Genomic DNA, 20,320 nt, shown 5'->3' with positions numbered 1-20,320 from the left:
GCCAGATGATGAATCAGGCTTTTGCCAAATCTAGTCGGAAGAACAGAAGAAACTCTGCGAGTTCATTCTCTTGTTTTTATTTAATTGTTGTTATTGACTTTATTTCTGCAATAAATTCACATATTGCTGTGTTTAAACTACTGATGTTACAGTTAGCACTTGCTGCTTCGGGAGACGCCACCACTGTCCTGCCACCTGTGGCTTGCATTTCACATCATCAGCTACAGAGCAGGTCCTGATTGGCTGCTTACATTGTCAACTATGGTGGCGATCCCTGATTGGCCCCGATTGGATTTTAATTTCTGTATATGCAGCGGCAGAGGGGCAGCACCGAGTCCACACTGATATACATTACATCATCGGGATGGTCTAACCAGGCTACTTGTACATTGTCAATTAACATCCACTGAAAGTGTTAGTTTCTGCCACTGACTGGCTCAGAATATTATTCTAAGTGTCTGACAACATTATGTAAAGGATTCATACAGACGTCGACCTTTATGTTAAAGAGTGAGATCTTTTTTGTTCAACTAGAAAAAGCCCGAAATTGGCATCGCAAAACCTACCAGACTCTATTTAAATAAACAGTAGAGCTGATCAGATCAGATTGATGGATGAGAGGAGTGGCTGCTGCAGAGGAAGAGTGAATGCAAACTTGCGATTAAGTCTGGATATGTGGATTCATCACCTCTGTGCCTGTCTTCACATATAAAGTACCTCAGTGTGTTTGACCTCTGACCTCCAGGTGCTGAAGCTGGTGTCAGACCTTCGGAACCACCCTGCAGCTGTGTTGATGTCCGAGGGCCACCCGATGGTGGTCAGCTCCGATGACCCATCTCTGTTCGGCACCACGGGCCTCTCCTACGACTTTTATCAAGCCTTTGTTGGCATCGGAGGGTTAAAAGCAAACCTGGGCACTCTGAAAGAGCTGGCTCTGAACTCCATCAGGTGAGAGTCAGCTGATTTGATCTCTGTCATGCCTTTCTTTTACCAAATTACTAAACCACAGGTTTTAAGATTATAATCTGTATTTTTTTTTCTTATTGTCAACAAATCCCATGAAACAATGAATGTATCCTACTTACAAGTCATGTGTATATAATAATATAATTGTGTTTGAACAGAGTTTGATTCTGATATGTCTGAAAAATGTTGGGCAAGTGGGGTAAGAAAAAATAATTATGATGAGCCCTTGAGAAGTCAGTAGAAGTTTGGAAATATTGTCCATGAAAATGTGTGAGTGACATGTTGCTTCATCATGATGAGCATGGGCAATGTAGGTTATTTTATCCCACAGTCACTGTCCCGGTGCTGTAAATTCCCCAAAACCCCAAACCAACTGTATATTAATCCACAGCTTTAGTCTTTATTTGTGCATATGATAAAATAAAAAAAAAATCATTAACATAAGAAAATGTACAGATGGGATGAAAAATTCACTGAGGGCTTGTAAAAGTACCCCAACAAACACCAGACATTGAAATTAAACAATGAAATTAAACACAGCTGTATATACTTATCATCAGACAAATATTTTTAAATATCTAAAAATAAAAAAAGAGAAGGCAAAAGAGTACAATACTAAAGACAAAAACACCAAGAAAGAAAAAAGAAATACAATACAATTTGATATCCTTACAGGAAATACCACACATAAAAAAACCCCAAAATGTAATAAATAAAAATAAGAATTACAACAGTGCCATATCCCGTTGTTTCATAAAACTGGACCTCTGTACCTAATTGAAAACTGGCCAAAGTTACATCTGTAGAACTGACTGTACGGAAGATCAATAGATCTGGTGTGATAACATCTAAATCTTGGCATTTGCTAAAAACTACAGTGCCCAGGTACTTTAGGAAATAATTTTGCACCTCTTTAAAATTGATGTGTTTTATTTAGCCAAGTAGGATGTCCGAGAGGGCTGACTCCACATTCTCGAGTCACAAAATACTAGTCCATACCCATTGGTAGCTTTGTCACCTTCTACCTATGCCAATCCTCAATGCCTATGTGCAGTTTCACATAGATTGACCACGTCAGTGAGTAGAAAAACGTGGGACAGACAGAATGACTGACTGACAGAATGACACACTGACAGTTCCCGTGATTATGTACAGCATACCATACCATGACTTAGTCATACCAAAAATTAGAAGAAAAAAAAAAAAACATTGGGCCACAGGGGGAGCCACAGCGATCGGTCGCATTTTAGCCATTTTTAAGCATTTTTCTGTTGTTACAGCGCCACCCAGTTGCCAATTAGAGTTAAATTTCTCCAGTCACCTTGAGGCCTCCTGTTCTACATATCTACCAAGTTTAGTAAAAATCAATATGGCGGTTAGGCCTAGATAAGAAATGAGCTCTCTAGCGCCCCCACTTTGTTTGATGGGGTCAATAATGGAGGGGTCCCCTCAGATTATGTGTGGTCATATGCCTACAAAGTTGCGTGGTGATGGGTGAAACCCTTGAGATGTTATACACCTTTATGTGATGAGCCACGCCCTCCGCAATATTCATTGCCTTATAGAAGCTCAGTTTTAGTAAGTTTTCCAACTTCTGCCAAGAGGGAACTTCAGATATTGGTCCCTAGATTATGTTCACCCAGTTTCATGCAGATTGGTCAAACTTCCTAGGAAGAGATCGATTTTAAGTGTTTTTCAAAAAATTCAAAATGGCCGGAAATCTATATAAGCGGAAGTTGTGGGTTCTTGAGGCAAATTTGTTCCTCATGAGGAGAGGAATCTCTGCGCAAAGTTTCATGTCTCTACGACATACAGGGCATGAGATATGCCCATTCAAAGTTTGCAATTTCAATCGGTTGCTATAGCGCCCCCCTTTGGCCAATTGATGTAATATTGCTTCATTGGCATCCTCCCATGACCCTCTACCACTGTGCCAAATTTCACATGGATTGGCCAAGTCAGTGAGGAGAAAAACATGGAACAGACACACACACAGACAGAGTTTTCGTCATTATATAGTAAGATAATCTCTTGTTCCACACTCCAGTCCAGTGGGTGGGGTATGCACATCCAACTGGTTTGCCAAGACGAAGAAAACAAAATGGATGCTTATTTGCGATAGGAGATCTGCCATCACCTACATTTATATAGTTTGTCTTTAAAAGAATACAAAGACAGTCAAATGACGTTGAAAACAACAAACACAGGAGCTCGTCTTGCTGTCTTGGGCTTGCTATTTTCTTTCCTAACGCACATGCTGCTTCTTCTTTTCTCTTTTTTAAGGAGGTTGGTAAACAACATTATGGCACATTACCATTACCAACTGGATTGGACTATGGATCAGGAAATGTGCGTGTGTGGAATTCCAGACCAATGTGGCCTCTCAATTGTAGTATAAATGGAACAGTGTGTGCGTCTTTGCTGCCAAAACAAGTCTGCAGCAGTTCGCAGACATTCAGTGAGGAAAATGTGTCCGAGCCTTAACATTTCTTTTGTTTTGGTCTTTTGTGGGATTTGTTGACGATAACAAAAATCTAAAATATCACTGGACTTACCCTTTAAAGGTAAACTATACATGAATTGTTGGTAACGGTGTGTAAAGGGTATTGCCAGCAAGAGTGAAAGCCAACCCCAGATTCACCCCACTGCTATATTAGCGTTTTTTCTGCACTGTGTCCACAAGGGCAGAGTCTCTGCAGATAAATACACCAGCACACGCTTCTACTGGGTGATTGTAAGAGCTTTGTATGAGTTACTGTTTTGAAGGAAAATCCTGCATAGTGTACCTTTAATTTCACCGCAGTATAAAAACCTTCTTGCAGATACCTGAAACTTGCAAGACACTGAAACACAAACCTGGTGTAGAGCTGTGTCTCAGTTGAAATCTTCTCCTGGTAGTATTTCAGTGATATCTGGGGTTTTCGGATCTTCCTTCTGCAGCACGTTTCATCAAATTTGCAACATGCGAGCTGTAATTCGAAACATTGGATAATTTCTTCGACTTATTTTTAAAACGTCTTCATTTTAACACAATGAAGCCCTGTTAGACTCTCAAATCTCTGCAAAATGCAACAATCAATTGTGACATGTGTGAAAGCAGTGCTCTCAAAATGCTTTCATGAAACTGGTCCCTGAACAGTGACATCCAAAATCTAATTAACTTTACACAATGTCCATATTTGATAACAGAATGTCTAGATAAGAGCTGAAAACTTGGATATTTTTAGCCAGCAGCCTTTCCTATAATATCATTTCACAGTTAAATGAATTCGTTCTCATGAACAGTTTCTTCTGCCTGCAGGTACAGCTCCCTGCCAGCTCATCTGAAGGACACATGTCGGGTCATGTGGCAGAACAAATGGGACACCTTCATTTTAAATCATTCTTAACAACTGAACCACAACAGATCCTGTTTGACTTGAATGATTGTTATAAAAGCGCTTAACTAAAGCAAACATTTACTAGCCTTTATTTAAACAGTTCAACTTAAATGCAGCTACTGTATCATTATTGATATTGTATTCAAAGCTGTCCACAACCCATCTGTTGTCGTCATAAAAAGTATTTTCACACAGAAAAACTGCACTAGTAAAGGTTCATGAGGACATTTTCTATTCAAAACCAACCTAAAAAAAATCATTACTCAAGTGTAGTTCATATTGTGTGTCACACAAGTAAATCATCAAGTAAAATTTGTCAAAACAATAAGAGGCAAAAACAGTAATTAAATAAAAAATGTTTACAACTTTGCTCGTGCACAGTCCGACTCTTGTGAATCCAAGTCACCTGGTGCAAAATGTAAACTCCAGAGACACACAGTTGTTCCAGATCTTTCTCCGAGGTGCAGTTTTTGTGCAACAATGGCTCATTAATTGGTGGGCAGGTCCCAGAAGGGACCTGCCCACCAATCTGTTAGTGGTCTTTGATGAGATGTTGTATCTTCCAGCGCTGACCACTACACTGCCCAACAACCAGTTTGTAATAGCTGTCTTCACCCTGCGCAATTTCCAAGCACCTCTTTGTTTCTCTGTTCTGGATTGGTCCGTCCTGGAAAGAAAACACAACACACACAATGAGACACATTTCTTTTCCTCCAAACAGATCAGATTTATATTTCAGAAGTGTAATATGTACCTGTTTAAAATCCCACAGCATGTGGAACTTCTTCTGCTGGGCCGCTTTGCACTCGTACAGTCCAGGGTAGATAGTGCCGGAATCCACCAGGCAGTGGTTGCTGTTGTACTTGTGAGATTTGATTCCGCCGATGTAGAGTTGTCCGTCAGTGCGATAAAAACAGTGCTACACACAGAAGAACAATAAGTATGCACAAACAAATTAACAGTCAGTGTGCATGCAGTGAATCCATGAAATAGGGCAATGATAATCTAAAGAAACAATTGTTCGACTAAAATTCTACCTACTCTTTAACCAGTCGATTGATTGATGGAGGAAAAAAAACATTATTTCTAGATTAACTAAATCAGCCACAGTGCACTGAGCGCACTCTGCCTGGTAGCACTGTTTTCCACCATAGCATTTTTTTTTCCTGTCACAGGGCTTGACATTTACACTTGTCCAGAGCAATTAAACTCCCTGTTCAGGCAAGTGGAATGCCTCAAGCGAAAAATAAGTTTGTCACGCACAACATAACTTTCCTAACGTTAAATATCTCTGTAATGCTGCATGTGAGAGAGAGAGATTTGCTATTATCAGCCCAGAAGCTAACGTTAGCTACCCTGCTGCTCCAACAAGGGCTGCGCTGTGATCATATCCCTTTCAGAAGCTTTCTAATTCAGCCTTGAACTGCGGTGTCTGTATGGAGACTTAGTAAAATAAATCCATAGTGATAAATCTGACATTGAATGTCTCCTGTGATTATTTGTCCGTTTCCCAATTAGAGAGTCAAAAAATGTTCAAATTGCTGCACTTGTCACTGTCACCAGCCATCTGATTACAGTGGAAAAGGGTCGGGACAAATACCACAAAGACCAGCCATCATAGAGGACATCTACAAGTGCTGAACAACTGCTGTTTTCAGATAGGATAAGAAACACCTTGGTGGACACACAGCCTCATTAAAGTAACACCAACAAATGTCCGACTGATCGGACAGAGCGCAGAGATCAACCAATCGACCAACCGACCAGAAGGTGACAGCCCGACCCTGAACATACCTGAGGTGAGAAGGTGTGGCATCCATATATAATTGGTGTGTTTCCAGGCTGTGGGCCTTGGTCAATGCAGAGGTCTGGCTTCAGATCATTAATCAGCTGTTAACAGAAGCAGAAATAGAAAGTAACCATTGAAAGCATCGATTAGAAATAGTAGCACAGCATAAATATATGCTACTAGATGTTTATGCTATATACATAAACAATCTAGTGATATATCTTCTGAGGGTTTAGCCCAGAATCCACTTCCCTTCTCTGTGTCAACAAATCCCGTGATCCTCAAACAGGTAGAAATAATTCATTAGACAGGAACTATTTTCAGCTGCAGATTAATACACATTTGGTGCTCTGGTCCAGACTCATATGACAATGACAATGCTTCAAATATGGACGTTGCTGCTTATTTTAAAATCCCTCACACAGATCTTCAACCTGGCACCTCAGAACATCTGTACAATCAGCAGCCGTAACCCAAGATTACTGTCACCAACTCAATCTGACCAAATGTCTCCCCTTCTGTTCCAGAGTTAGGCTTTTGAATAATGGCCAGAAAAGGATTTTTGCAGAACATCATGATGTCACAGCGAAGCTGACCTTTGACCTTTTGTATGTAAACGTTTATCACTTCGTTTTATCCTATTAGACATTTGTGTGAAATGTTGTCATAATCAGCGTATGAATTCTTGAGTTATGGCCAAAAGCATGCAAACATGCTTTTTTTTTAGGTCACAGTGACCTTGACCTTTGACATTAAGTCCAAGTGGAATTTGTGCCAAATTTGAGGAGATTCCCTGAAGGCCTTCTTGAGATATTTTGTTCATGAGAATAAGATGGACGCAAGGTCACAGTGACCTTTGACTACCATATCCCATTCAGTTCATCGTTGAGTCCAAGTGGATGTTTGTGCCAAATCTGAGAAAATCTCCTCAGGGCACTCCTGAAGTGTTGTATTCAAGAGAATGAGATTTAGGCAAGGTCACAGTGACCTTGACCTGTAACCCCCAAATTGTAATCAGTTCATCGTTTTGTGGAGTGGATGCCTGGCCATATTTGAGAAAATTTCCTCAGGGCATTCTTGAAATCAAAAGAATGGAAGAAGGCAAGGTCACAGTGACATCTGACCACCAAATTCTAATCGGTTCATTGTTGAGTCCAAGTCGATGTTTGTGCCAAATTTGAGGAAATTCTGTTAAGGCGTCCTTATTGTGTAAGAATGGGATAGACAACCCAAAAATACACAACGCCCCTGGCCACAGCAATCTCAGTGCAAAGGCATAAAACTTATATTTATTTACGCAAAATTATCTTTATTTTTCAGATTTTCTTGTATCTTTCTTTTCTTTTCTTTTCTTTTCTTTTCTTTTCTTTGTGAATTCTTGGATAATTTTTTAGGTCTTTAAAATCTATTCAAAATCAAACAACAAAAATAACAATCAAAAATCAATCTTGATCATAGCCAACAGATGTGTGCGACTGCTGACAATGGGTGATGAGTAGTGATGGTGTGATGAAGCCCCGTGAGTGTGTCGAATCTTTCAGGCCGATTGCGTTGCCAAAAGGCCGATCGCATTGCCAAAAGGCCGATCACACGAAGCCCTGTTTAACAGCTCATTTAGGAGTACTCAGAACACTTGCTGTATTTCCCGACTCGAATCACACAACGAGGCAGTCGTGTAATTCCGGATAAATGGGACCTTGTTTGTCTTTGGTCACGTGATATATTGAAAAACGATATGGGCTTCGACACGGGCTTCATTTGGACAAGCCCCCTTTGCACACGACACAGGCCTCAGGACTGCAGTATCAGACGTAACGTCACTAGTGATAATTAGACATTGTTTGGTTCAGGAAGCCAAAAGGTCAGGAACCACCAGTTTACATGACAATCTTAAGCCAAATTCAACTGACTTACTGCTATTAGATAACCTTTGACTTGGGTGATTCAAAGAGAATCAATATGATAATTAAAAAATATTAAATTAAACCTCAATAAAGAATGACTGTGACACTTGCTAATTAAAACTTAAAATGTGGTCATATCTGATCCATATCTACTCACCGCTCCATAACCTTGCAGGTCTTGCAGAGGGTCCAACATGGGGTAAACATTATCCAGATACCACTTAAAGGGTTTACAGTTCAGCCTCTCTCTCAGCTTCTTCCTCTCTGACACATCCCCAATGTCTATCCCATGATTCTGTGGGAGGAAAAAAAACAGGATACAAAGGCCACAAAATTAAATTTAGATTGCACTATTCATTTTATTCTTCAGAACATTATTTTATGAACCCTTATCTTTTTAGATAAAACAAGCTGTAATGTATCTGATTGACCAGGTGTCATCATGCCTTACCTCTATGGGAACGTTCCAAGCAATGTTGACATTGTATTTATATTCATCCAGCCACACCTCCGCCACCCTCAGTGCATTACGCTTCACCATTTCACTCAAATCTGGGAGGTAAGGCTTTCTGGCCCGTTCAATGTGGGCAATTTTCGAGCAAGGTATAACTTCTATGCTTCCTCCACACAGCCACACCTGCCAAAACACAAAGGTCGGACATTTAAAAAGATAGATTTTTCAGGGTTCAGCACACTATATGATTAAAGTGTATTTACTGTTAGCTTATTTCTCGCAGATACCAACCTAAAAAGGAAACATACTGTACAGAGAACAACCTTTTGAGACAGTTCAAAGCAACATGCACACTGCACACTACAGCCAAACAAACCCATATTGTGTCTTATGCCTGCAGGGATAGGTTAAGGATAAAGGGCAGGTAAACATCCTGGACAAAATCACCAGCAACGGTTCACAGACAGTAACACTGTGTTATCATAGATCCTCTGACGACGTGTATGACAGATTGTTCAAAGAAATCCATGCAAACACCAAGAGAACAAAGAGCTACACAAAAAAGATCAGGACCTAAAAAGCGTTTACAGTCCTGCTAGCATATCTTTGTAAGGGATCTTCTTTGAGCTAAATGCTATTCTCAGGGTGCTAACATGCAAACAATGGCAAAGCTAACATGAGAAGCAGGTTTTGCTAACCATCTTATTTTAGCCTGCTAGCATGCTAATATTCACTAATGAGCACAATCCACAAAGTAGGAAAGAACAGGGTTGGTCATCACACTTTTTACTTTCATTTGAATCCCTCAAAAACTGTATCCTAAATAGATTCTCTTTCAACATATAACTGAAGCTTAAAATGTCATTAAGGAATGGAGTGACCTTATTCTCCTTCAGCTTATTCTGTTTATAAGATACAGACTGTCAAATAGCCTATATGTGCACTTGTGACAACCACCCCCATCACGGGGTTGGTTGTCTCTATTTTTTAATGGGGGAAAATGTTTTAAAAATGGAACAATCCTAAAAATAAATTTAAAAGTTACATTTCATTAAAATTTTTCATTGAAGGCAGCAACCTAACCAACTAACTTATCGAGAGAACATAAGGAAAAATCAGTCCTACGTGTGTTTTTCATACTTATGTAACAATGCATATGACAAGCGTCCTGAAAATCTCACCCGGATGCCGAGCTCCACATTTTCACCACCGTAAATTTTCATTCCGCCATCAAGGCTTCCGATTTCTCCAAAGAACTTGCGATCAGCGACAAGAATCCCCATGATGGACGGGCTCCTGAGGACAGAATATGTCACATTAAGAAATTTGACATGTAAACACCAACCACACTTCATACATTACATTATGTTACTTCCTTAAAGTCAGAAAAATATATGAATAATGTATATATATTTTCCTACATATAAATAGTTTTGTTTCATTTGCTGAGATTTTTGAGATATCCAATAGAGTTTAGAAATACTGAGGTCATGAGTCAAAGCCAGAGTTTTGACAACAGTGGGTCAATGTGTAGAGTGTCATCAGATACAGATAAAGTTAATTAGTTGTCTAGACAAAAAGAAAGGAGGTCAGGTCCTTCTGAAGCAGTGCTGTTTAACAATGTTCTTGATAGCACTGGATTGTGCAACGCACTGTGTCACATAATCAGACTGAGAGAGAGGAGTGGAAACTATCACCATGATGAACAGCATACAGTATCTGTCTGTAGGTTTTCTTGTAGATGAAGGCTTTGTGTCCATTCTGCACATCATACTGTTATGTACGTCCATTCAGATGTTCTCCTACATGGAAAAACAAACTGCCGTGCAGCTACAGTATTTACCAGCGTGTATGGGACTTCATGGCGAAGAGCCTATCAATCTGTTCACACTGTACACATTGCCCCAGTGTTATAAAAACATATATCAGGTACTTTGTCTGCACTTCTACATTATGCAAATCATATGTCTACAATACAGTCGGGTTATTATTATCAAGGCTTTCACTTCCTATTAGAAGCAGCTGAATTTATACAGGGTCACTGTTGGTCTAATAGTCAGGTGGGGTCCCCATGCCCAAGATTATTCTGTGTAAACATTTCTGGAAGAAGTGTTGCTGATGATCTTTTCCAAATGCTGGTAGGTAGGTAGATGGATGGATGGATGGATAGATGGGTAGATACATGGGTAGATAGATGGGTAGATGGGTAGATAGATGGGTAGATGGGTAGGTAGGTAGATGGGTAGGTAGATGGGTAGGTATTAGGTAGATGGGTAGGTAGATGGGTAGGTATTAGGTAGATGGGTAGGTAGGTAGGTAGATGGGTAGGTAGGTAGATGGGTGGGTAGATGGGTAGGTAGGTAGATGGATGGGTAGATGGGTAGGTAGGTGGGTAGGTATTAGGTAGATGGGTAGGTATTAGGTAGGTAGGTAGGTAGGTAGGTAGATGGGTGGGTAGATAGATAGGTAGACAGATAAGTGGGTAGATGGTAGATAGATAGGAAGGCAGATGGGTAGGTAGGGAGGTAGTAAAAGGGAGGTAGGTAGATGGGTAGATAAATAGGTAGGTAGATTGGTAGGTAGGTAAATGGGTAGATAGGTAGGTAAATGGGTAGGTAGGTAGATAGGTAGGTAGATGGGTAGACAGATAGGTAGGTAGATGAGTAGTGAGATAGGTAGGTAGGTAGACAGATAGATAGGTAGGTAGATAGATAGGTAGATAGATGGGTAGACAGATAGGTAGGTAGATGAGTAGTTAGATAGGTAGGTAGATGAGTAGTGAGGTAGGTAGGTAGGTAGATAGATAGGTAGGTAGATAGATAGGTAGATGGGTAGACAGGTAGGTAGATGAGTAGTGAGATAGGTAGGTAGGTAGGTAGGTAGACAGATAGATAGGTAGGTAGATGGGTAGACAGATAGGTAGGTAGATGAGTAGTGAGATAGGTAGGTAGGTAGACAGATAGATAGGTAGGTAGGTAGATGGGTAGACAGATACAGTCAGGTCCATAATTATTTGGACAATGATACAGTTGTCATCATTTTGGCTCTGTACACCACCACAATGGGTTTTAAATGAAACAATGAATACCTGCTTAAAGTGCAGACTCTGAGCAGATAATGGTGCCCCAAACACTTCAGCTTTCATCCTGCTGCTCTTGTAAGCAAGACAAGACTTCACTAGAATAAATACAGAGGGTTTATCACAAGATGCAAACCACTGGTTAGCCTTAAAAATGGAAGGCCAGATTAGAGTTTGTCAAAAAACCATCTAAAAAGCCTGTACAGTTGTGGAACAGCATACTATGGACAGATAAAACAAAGATCAACTACCAGAATGATGGGAAGACAAGAGAAGGAAGAAGGGAAGGAACTGCTCATGATCCAAAGCACACCACCTCATCAGTGAAGCATGGTGGAAGTACTGTTATGTCATGGCCATGCATGGCTGCCAGTGGAACTGGTTCTCTTGTATTTATTGATGATGTGACTGCTGACAAGAGCAGCAGGATGAAAGCTGAGGTGTTTGGGGCTACATTATCTGCTCAGATTCAACCAAATGCTACAAAACTCATTGGACGATGCTTCACAGTGCAGATGGACATTGACCTGAAGCATACTGCAAAAGCAACCAAAGACATTTTTAAGGCAAAGAAGTGGAATGTTCTGCAATAGCCAAGTCATATCATCTGAAATGAATCCAACTGAGCATGCGTTTCTCTTGCTGAAGCCAAAACTGAGGGCAAAATACCCAAAACACAAGCAGGAAGTGCAGACGGCTGCAGTAAAGGGCTGGCAGAGCATCACCGGGGAAGAAACCCAGCATCTGGTGATGCCTATGTGTCCAACGCTTCAAGCAGTCATTAACTGTAAAGGATTTGCAACCAAGTATTAAAACTGACTGTTAAATTGATGATTATGTTAGTTTGTCCAAATACTTATGAGCCCTTAAAGTTGGGGGACTGTGTGAAGAAATGGTTGTCATTCCTACACGGTTCATACTACATTTTTGAAAAAGCCTTAAATGAAAGCTGAGAGTCTGCACTTTAAGCAGGTATTCATTGTTTCATTTAAAACCCATTGTGGTGGTGTACAGAGCCAAAATGATGACAATTGTATCATTGTCCAAATAATTATGGACCTGACTGTAGGTAGGTAGATGGTAGATAGATAGGAAGGCAGATGGGTAGGTAGGTAGTAAAAGGGAGGTAGGTAGATGGGTAGGTAGGTAGGTAGATAGGTAGGTAGGTAGGTAAGTAGATGGGTAGACAGGTGGGTAGGTAGGTAGATAGATAGGTAGATGGGTAGACAGATAGGTAGGTAGATGGTAGATAGATATAGTTTGTTTAAAGTTTAAATCGCCTGGTCCGTTTGTTTTAGAGAGGAAGAGACCTCTGTGGATAATTTAGCTAACTGTAAAACCTGGACGTCCTGAAGTTATCAGAGAATAAAGGTGTGTACAGATTAACAGACAGGTTAGCGGTCTGTTTCTGACATGCCAAACAGCATAGAAAAACACTGATTTTTAACATGAAACTGATTTATTAAGTGTATTTACTGGTGTAAATTATCTGGTCCATTTATTTTGGAGAGGAAGAGACCTCTGTGGATAATTCGGCTCACAGTAAAAACCTCCTGAACAATGAAGGAATTTTAAGCAGAAGTTTCAGCTGGTTGCAATCTGCGGTCCTCATCGCTATGTTCTAATAAATCCCTCTAAATCTTACACACTGTTCCTCTAAGTGTGAAAGTAAAAGTGTTGTTGTGTGATTTGGGTGAACTGACTCTTAATACTTACTTTCCAGGTTTGGAGTCGTCCTTTAACGCGTACCACTCAGGTCTGAAGGACTCGTACATGCACCACAGAGCCCAGTCGAAGGCATCTGCAGCAGGTATGTAGGGTGTCAATGTCAAGTCATCAAAACCGACTTTGTCAAATACTGGTGTCAATATCACGGTGCGATCCTCCTTAATCCGAGCTAACAGCGGCTCTGCCCTGGACACACAATGACAGTTTAACTTAAGCTGCATCAGACAAGGCAGAAACAAAAGGTGATGACAGGTTTACTTTCCAGACTATTTGTGAATTGTGATGTTAAAAATGTCAATATCATACAACATCGACTTGTGAAAGCAGCAACAATCAATGTCTCCTCCACACGCACTTCTTTGCTATTGAATGAGGCTGCAACTCTGTAAGTCAAAGTTCACCAAAGTTGAACTCCACACGATGCTTGGCCACCTGAAGCAATATTTTATTCGCCCCTCTGTTCACATTGGATCGAACTGAATGGGAGGCAAATATTTGCCAGTGTTATTTTGGCTTGTGTGTGACCGTACCCTGACGCTGCTGTCTTTTTTGGTGACAATTAACCGTTCATCTTCCCAGGCCAGGCAACACTTAAACTAACATAGTTCTCACGCCAAAACACAGCAACACATACATTTTGGCAGTGTGAAAGCCTGTCACACGCCAGAAGCATTAGGGTTGGTGACCCTGACCATCATGTGAATGGAAGCTTTTAGTGAGAATGATTTTGTGGCATGATCTTGTCACGTAAACTGTCAACTCTATCAGATACACCACACTTGACTTCACCATAAAAGGATCAAATGGCAGGTATCGTTTGACTGGAGAAGTTTCATTAGGCTTCTACTTGGTACTGGGTGATTTGGTCTAGTGATACTCAGTCGTAACTGTAGCACAGCAAGGAAATAAGGTGACAACTCAGATTATTTTAACCAACCATTGTGCGTGGACTTCTATGTGAGCGTCCAAGATGGCCACCACGTCCCCCACAGCAGCCCTCCATCCCGACAGTCTGGCCTGGGTGAGGCCGAGTCGCTCAGAGTGCCTGACTTTCTTCACCAGGCCTGAACGCTCCTCATGGATGGAGTTGATGTATTCATCTAGTTTGTCCGTTAAATCCTCTGCAGAAAGTAAAAATAATAAGACCTCTTTTCAAGATACAGTCACACATTGATTTTAATTGACGTCTGTACAATAAACAAATTCATACATACAACTAAGAGAGTAAATATCTGGTGTAATGTGACTGAACTGACCCTTTATAATTTTGAGTAATCTCATAAATAACAGTATTTTGTCATAGCAGGTGGACCTACCATTACTGCTGTGGTCATCCACCAGTATGATTTCTTTCAGTATCCGAGCTGGTGTCTTGTCTATGATGCTGCGGATGGCCCTCTTGATCACAGACAGAGCTTCATCCAGGTAGATTAAGACGACGCTGATGGAGGGCAGGTCCTCAGGGTACTTTTTCTCAGCACACCTGTGAGGGGAAGAGAAAAAGTGGTAGTTTTTTTTTTTCCCCAGACATATTTTTATTGATATTTTTGCAAAGCAGGGAAGACAAAAAAGCAAAATAAAAAGTGATAATACTAACACTTTACAAATTACTGACATCTAAACCCGGCAAGACAAGACAAAAACAAACTTACAAAACAAGACACACAAATAAAATAATGTGAATTAACCAATCAAATTTCAGAAGGAAACTTAGATGTCATTTCCTCTAAACTTTTTTGAGGCTTTCTTAAATGTTGATTTGGATTTTGTGAATGAGGCATATCTTAGTTAGGGCTCCAACTAACTATTAATCTTACAATATAATGACGAAAACTCTGTCTGTGTGTCTGTTCCACGTTTTTCTCCTCACTGACTTGGTCAATCCATGTGAAATTTGGCACAGTGGTAGAGGGTCATGGGAGGATGTGAATGAAGCAATATTACATCAATTGGCCAAAGGGGGGCGCTATAGCAACCGACCGAAATTGCAATCTTTGAATGGGCATATCTCATGCCCTGTATGTCATAGAGACATGAAACTTTGCACAGAGATGCCTCTCCTCACGAGGAACAAATTTGCCCAAGAACCCATAACTTCCAGTTATATAGATTTTCCGCCATTTTGAATTCTTTGAAAAACACTTCAAATCTCTTCCTAGGAAGTTTGACCAATCTGCATGAAACTTGGTGAACATAATCTAGGGACCAACATCTAAAGTTCCCTCTTGGCAAAAGTTGGAAAATCTTGGAAATTGCAGATTAAATAGTCAACTGAACCCATTAAGAAGAGCAATGTATTCAGACAGAGTTTTTGTGAAATTGATAGTACGATTGCTTTATTGAAAGTACAGTAGTACCATTTCCAATAGTGGGATAGTTAGTGGGCTAAAACTGTACATTAGTAGTTAAGGTAGCACGTAGAAAGGCAGATAGTTGAAGTGTTTATATGTTGTATTGACTTAAAAGTGGGGCGCACTGATAGTTCACATGGGAAAGGTGCAGCTAGCCCTTGTTGCAGCAGCATACCATACCATGACTTAGTCAAACCAAAAATTAGAAAAAAAACAACAACACTGGGCCACAGGGGGAGCCACCACGTTCAGTCGCATTTTAGTCATTTTTAAGCATTTTTCTGTTGTTATAGCGCCACCTAGTTGCCAATTAGAGTTAAATTTCTCCAGTCACCTTGAGGCCTCCTGTTCTACATATCTACCACGTTTAGTAAAATTCGATATGACGGTTAGACCTAGATAAGAAATTAGCTCTGTAGCGCCCCCATTTTGTTTGATGGGGTCAATAATGGAGGGGTCCCCTCAGATTATGTGTGGTCATATGTCTACAAAGTTGCGTGGTGATGGGTGAAACCCTTGAGATGTTATACACCTTTATGTGATGAGCCTCGCCCTCCACAATGTTCATTGCCTTATAGAAGCTCAGTTTTAGTAAGTTTTCCAACTTCTGCCAAGAGGGAACTTTAGATGTTGGTCCCTAGATTATGTTCACCGAGTTTCATGCAGATTGGTCAAACTTCCTAGGAAGAGATCGATTTTAAATTTAAAATGGCGGAAAATCTATATCACCGGAAGTTATGGGTTCTTGAAGCAAATGTGTTCCTCGTGAAGAGAGGCATCTCTGTGCAAAGTTTAATGTCTCTATGATATACGGGGCATGAGATATGCCCATTCAAAGTTTGCAATTTCAATCGGTTGCTATAGCGCCCCCCTTTGGCCAATTGATGTAATATTGCTTCATTCACATCCTCTCATGACCCTCTACCACTGTGCCAAATTTCACATGGATTGACCAAGTCAGTGAGGAGAAAAACGTGGAACAGACACACACACAGACAGCGTTTCCGTCATTATATAGTAAGATATTCCATTGCTGCAAATATATCCCCCTAAAGCCTACACACTGAACCTTTAAAGGAAGTCTTAAAGAGTAATCAAATTTGTGTATGACCTGGGTCTCACGTATAGAGACATCATTGTGGCTACACCTGTGTGTGAAGCAGGTGTGGTTTATCAGCAGTTTATTAGGTCCCCCAATGAATAGGAAGTGATAATCACCTGCGGGGCCTGGTGTCTGGAATCTCTCTGTTGAGGGGCAGCCTGTCACTGAGGAAGGCGTTGTAGCCGTATCTCTGGAACAATCTCTCAGCCTCCTTCTGCTCCTCTTCTGACAGCTCGTCACCCCACTTGGTGAACAGATACGAGTTGGGGAACAGCTTCCTCACCACCTTCCTCTCCTTCTTCACCTCTGCATTGTCCTCTTTCACCGCATCCTTCTTTTCAAGTTTACTCATCAGGTTGACTGTTGACAGAAGAGAGTACCTGAGTATTTGCTTCACAGTTCTTATTAGTGGATGACAGATGGCTGATCACACGTGTCAGTGGTTGTCAATGCAAACAGGTGTAGTTTAATACATGTAGCCCAATTACCCGTTTAAACAAGTCAAAGTGACTAATATTAATCTAAGTATTTTAATGTTTGTTATTATGTGTACAGCTGTGTGTACTGCCAGGCTGAAATTGACCCGAGTTGCTGTGAGACTTGATTATGTAATTTGTCAGTCTTTGGGTGGGTCCAGGTCCAGTGTGTAGGATTTAAAGGGATATATTGGCAGAAAAGGAATACACTATAAAAAGTATGTTTTCTTTAGTGTATGATCACCTGAAAATAGGAATCGTTGTGTTTTCATTTCCCTAGAATGAGCCGTTTATATCTACGTATGGAGCGGGTTCTCGTCTACGGAGATTGCCATGTTGCATTGCCATGTTTCTACAGAGGCTCAGAACAGACAAATCAAACTCTGGCTCTAAATAGGGCCATTTGCGTTTTTGTGTCAGCCACCGTAGTTAGCAGCCCCTCCATGCTGAGCAGCATCGGGAAAACTGTTTTTTTTTTTTAAATGTGAAACTGCTTTATTTTTTGGTTTGTACTGGTTTAAATCACCTGGTACAAGGCGGTGTTTGCTCTGCACCATTTCATTTCATGTGCGTGACGTGGAAGTTTTCCCGGATGTTACTTTTAAAACGTTTGGTTTATAGACAAGTTTTGTCCCTGCTTAAGTTATTTAAAAATATATTTTTCGGTGCTTTTTGCCTTTATTTGACAGGACAGCTATAACATGAAAGAGGGAGACAGAGTCAATCTTAAGTTATCAGAGAAAAAAGGTGAGCACACATTAGCAGGTGCTGGGCTCATGGCTTATCTCTGACATGCCAAACAACTAGGAGAAACATTGATTTGTGATGTGAAACTGCTTTATTCAGTGTTTTTACTAATTTAAATCATTGGATTTATTTGTTTTAGAGAGGAAGAGACCTCTGTGGATAATTCAGCTACCTGTAAAAACCTCCTGAACGTCTAAATCTCAGGTTATCAGAGAAAATAAGTGAGCAAACATTAGCTCTGGGACATGCCTAACAGGGTAAAAAAAAACATTGATTTGTAAAGTAAAACTGCTTTTTTTCAGTGTTTTTACCAGATTTAACCACCTGGTCTGTTTGTTTTGAGAGGAAGAGACCTCTGTGGATAATTCAGCTCCCTGTAAAAACCTCCTGAACAATTAACACTGAAGGAATCCGAGCCAGGAGAAGCTTGAACTGGTTTCGCTCTTTAACCCTCACCGCTCAATGCCACTAAATCCCTCTAAATCTAAATCTAAAAAAAATCTCTGGTTTCAAATGTAAGGATTTGCTGCACTGTGTTTGGCACTGTTTGTTGTATAAAATAAGACATTTGAAGATGTCATTTTGGGCTCTGGGAAATTATAATGGACATTTTTTTTACATTTTGTTGAAAAAAACAACCAAAACATTAATCGAAACCGCAGATTGATAATAAAGATAATTTTTAGTTGCAGCCCTACCCATTGTTGTAACAGCATTTTAAGAATGAAGGCTTTTGATTGGACTCACGTAGTCTGCCGATGTCTGCTTCCATCTTGTTCATCCTCTTGATCATTCCCTGACCCCTGATGGAGTCGTTGTGATGGGCCCTCTGGAGTCTCTCCGAATGGATATGAACCTCCTTCTTAATGGAGCCGAGGTATAACAGCGCCAAGGCCATGGCAAAAGCCAGAAATGAGCCTTTAATCCAGCCAGATCTCATCCTGGTGCTTCTGTGCATGTCACGTGTTTTGTTTTGCCTTTCATTGAAAGAAAACGGAGGAGAAGTCTGTTTCCCTGCCTTTAACTTCAGGTGCTCTCTCTTTCTTCCCACCCCCTCCACGCACACAAACACACACACACACACACACACACACACACACACACACTTACACAAACACAGTCATGCACAATGACTCATAGCTGTGTTATCTGATATCCTGAGGTTCACACCAGATTTGCTGGACGTGTGGATTTCAGTAGTTTTCACTCTGCTGCCTCTTGGTTGTATTACCAGGTGTGTATCATCAGCTATAGTTAATTGGGAGGACAGAAAACCAGCAGCACTCTGCAGGTGGCAGGAACAGGACTGACTGACAAATCAGCTACAGCACTACTGTTCTTATCGCAAGTGTTCAGCCTCTCTGCTAACAGCATGTCTGAGAGGTCTTTCTTGGGGAGGGGGGGCTGATTGTGCTGAGAATCAGATTTTGTCTGGTTCTAAAGAAAATCCCACTGGATCCATATAATCCATATCATATTCCCCTTGTTTCCCAAGAGATCTCTGGCTCCCAGCAACAAAATGTCACATACAAACAAATTTAATAAAATATCTGGAAAGGGCTTTTCTCGCTCATCTTTTAGGCTTTAAGTAAAACAGGCTCATTTAAAGGAACAGTGTGTCAGATTTAAGGGGATTTAGCAATGATGACTGCAGTTTGCACTCAGCTGAAACGTCTCCTGGTTAGAATTCCATCAGTGTTCAATGTTGAGGAGGTTTTTACCGGGAGCCGAATTATCCTCAGAGGTCTCTACCTCCCCAAAACAATCAGACCAGATGATTTAAACCAGTTAAAACATTGAATAAAGTTGTTTCATGTTAAAAAAAAAATCAGTGTTTTTCCCATGCTGCTCATTGCAGATCTGCTTCCAACTGCGGTGGCCACCAGTAGTGAACATGGTTATCTCAATAAATGAGGACCCGCTCCTTATGAAGACAGAAACAGCACTGGAAGGTAATGAAAACACAATGATTCTTATATTCAGGCGATTATACACAAAGGGTGCTTTCACACCTGCCCTGCTTGGTTCGGTTCAATTGACTCAAGTCTGTTTGCCTTCTAAATGCGGTGCGTTTCGGCAAGTGTGAACACAGCAATCACACTCAGGTGTGCACCAAAACAACCGGACTGAGACCTTCTTGAAGAGGTGGTCTCAGTCCGGTTACAAACGAACTCTGGTGCGGTTCGTTTGTGGTGAGAACGTGTTCAGACCTGGATCTGAACCAACTGCAGTCACATGACACATTGTTTGGGTTAAACATGAGCATGTTACAGTCCTGGAGGATTATTAATGTGCACCTCCTCCTGTACTGCCTTAATATGCACATTCAGCACATCCAATGCAT

The 20,320-nt window shown here is 40.8% G+C and overlaps 2 protein-coding genes across 3 annotated transcripts in view; one reads left to right on the top strand and one right to left on the bottom strand.

Moving 5' to 3' along the window:
* ada2b (adenosine deaminase 2b) overlaps nt 1-4,862 on the top strand; it is a 10,929-nt gene extending 6,067 nt beyond the window's left edge. The window contains exons 9-10 of one of the 2 annotated variants that reach the window (XM_049566488.1): nt 746-948; nt 4,268-4,862. In XM_049566488.1, the coding sequence (XP_049422445.1) occupies nt 746-948; nt 4,268-4,355 (291 nt within the window). In that variant the 3' untranslated portion in view covers nt 4,356-4,862. Of the gene's footprint in view, nt 725-745; nt 949-4,267 lie in introns of those variants that run through there. The other variant, XM_049566489.1, reaches the window with a different exon arrangement.
* On the bottom strand, nt 4,859-18,948 carry LOC125882687 (probable polypeptide N-acetylgalactosaminyltransferase 8). The gene is made up of 10 exons (XM_049566512.1): nt 18,724-18,948; nt 16,870-17,113; nt 14,617-14,783; nt 14,238-14,421; nt 13,289-13,486; nt 9,675-9,789; nt 8,491-8,676; nt 8,197-8,334; nt 6,141-6,236; nt 4,859-5,265 (listed from the first exon to the last, which is right to left on the bottom strand). The coding sequence occupies exons 1-10, from the start codon at nt 18,932-18,934 to the stop codon at nt 4,879-4,881; spliced, it is 1,926 nt and encodes a 641-aa protein (XP_049422469.1). The 5' UTR covers nt 18,935-18,948; the 3' UTR covers nt 4,859-4,878.
* Nucleotides 18,949-20,320: the final 1,372 nt, after the last annotated feature.

The sequence above is a fragment of the Epinephelus fuscoguttatus genome, linkage group LG22 (assembly GCF_011397635.1).
Source record: "Epinephelus fuscoguttatus linkage group LG22, E.fuscoguttatus.final_Chr_v1".
NCBI lineage: Eukaryota > Metazoa > Chordata > Actinopteri > Perciformes > Serranidae > Epinephelus > Epinephelus fuscoguttatus.
The sequence above is the reverse complement of the archived record's forward strand: the minus strand, read 5'-3'. Positions and strand labels throughout refer to the sequence as shown.

What these genes read in the sequence shown, in the direction of transcription:
- LOC125882687 (XM_049566512.1), bottom strand. Translation starts at nt 18,934, where the DNA reads ATGCACAGAAGCACCAGGATGAGATCTGGCTGGATTAAAGGCTCATTT. An exon ending in CCAGACACCAGGCCCCGCAG is followed by an intron (nt 14,784 to 16,869) that starts GTGATTATCACT and finishes TTCCCCTCACAG; the next exon opens with GTGTGCTGAGAAAAAGTACC. An exon ending in GCCACACCTTCTCACCTCAG is followed by an intron (nt 5,266 to 6,140) that starts GTATGTTCAGGG and finishes TTCTGTGTGTAG; the next exon opens with CACTGTTTTTATCGCACTGA.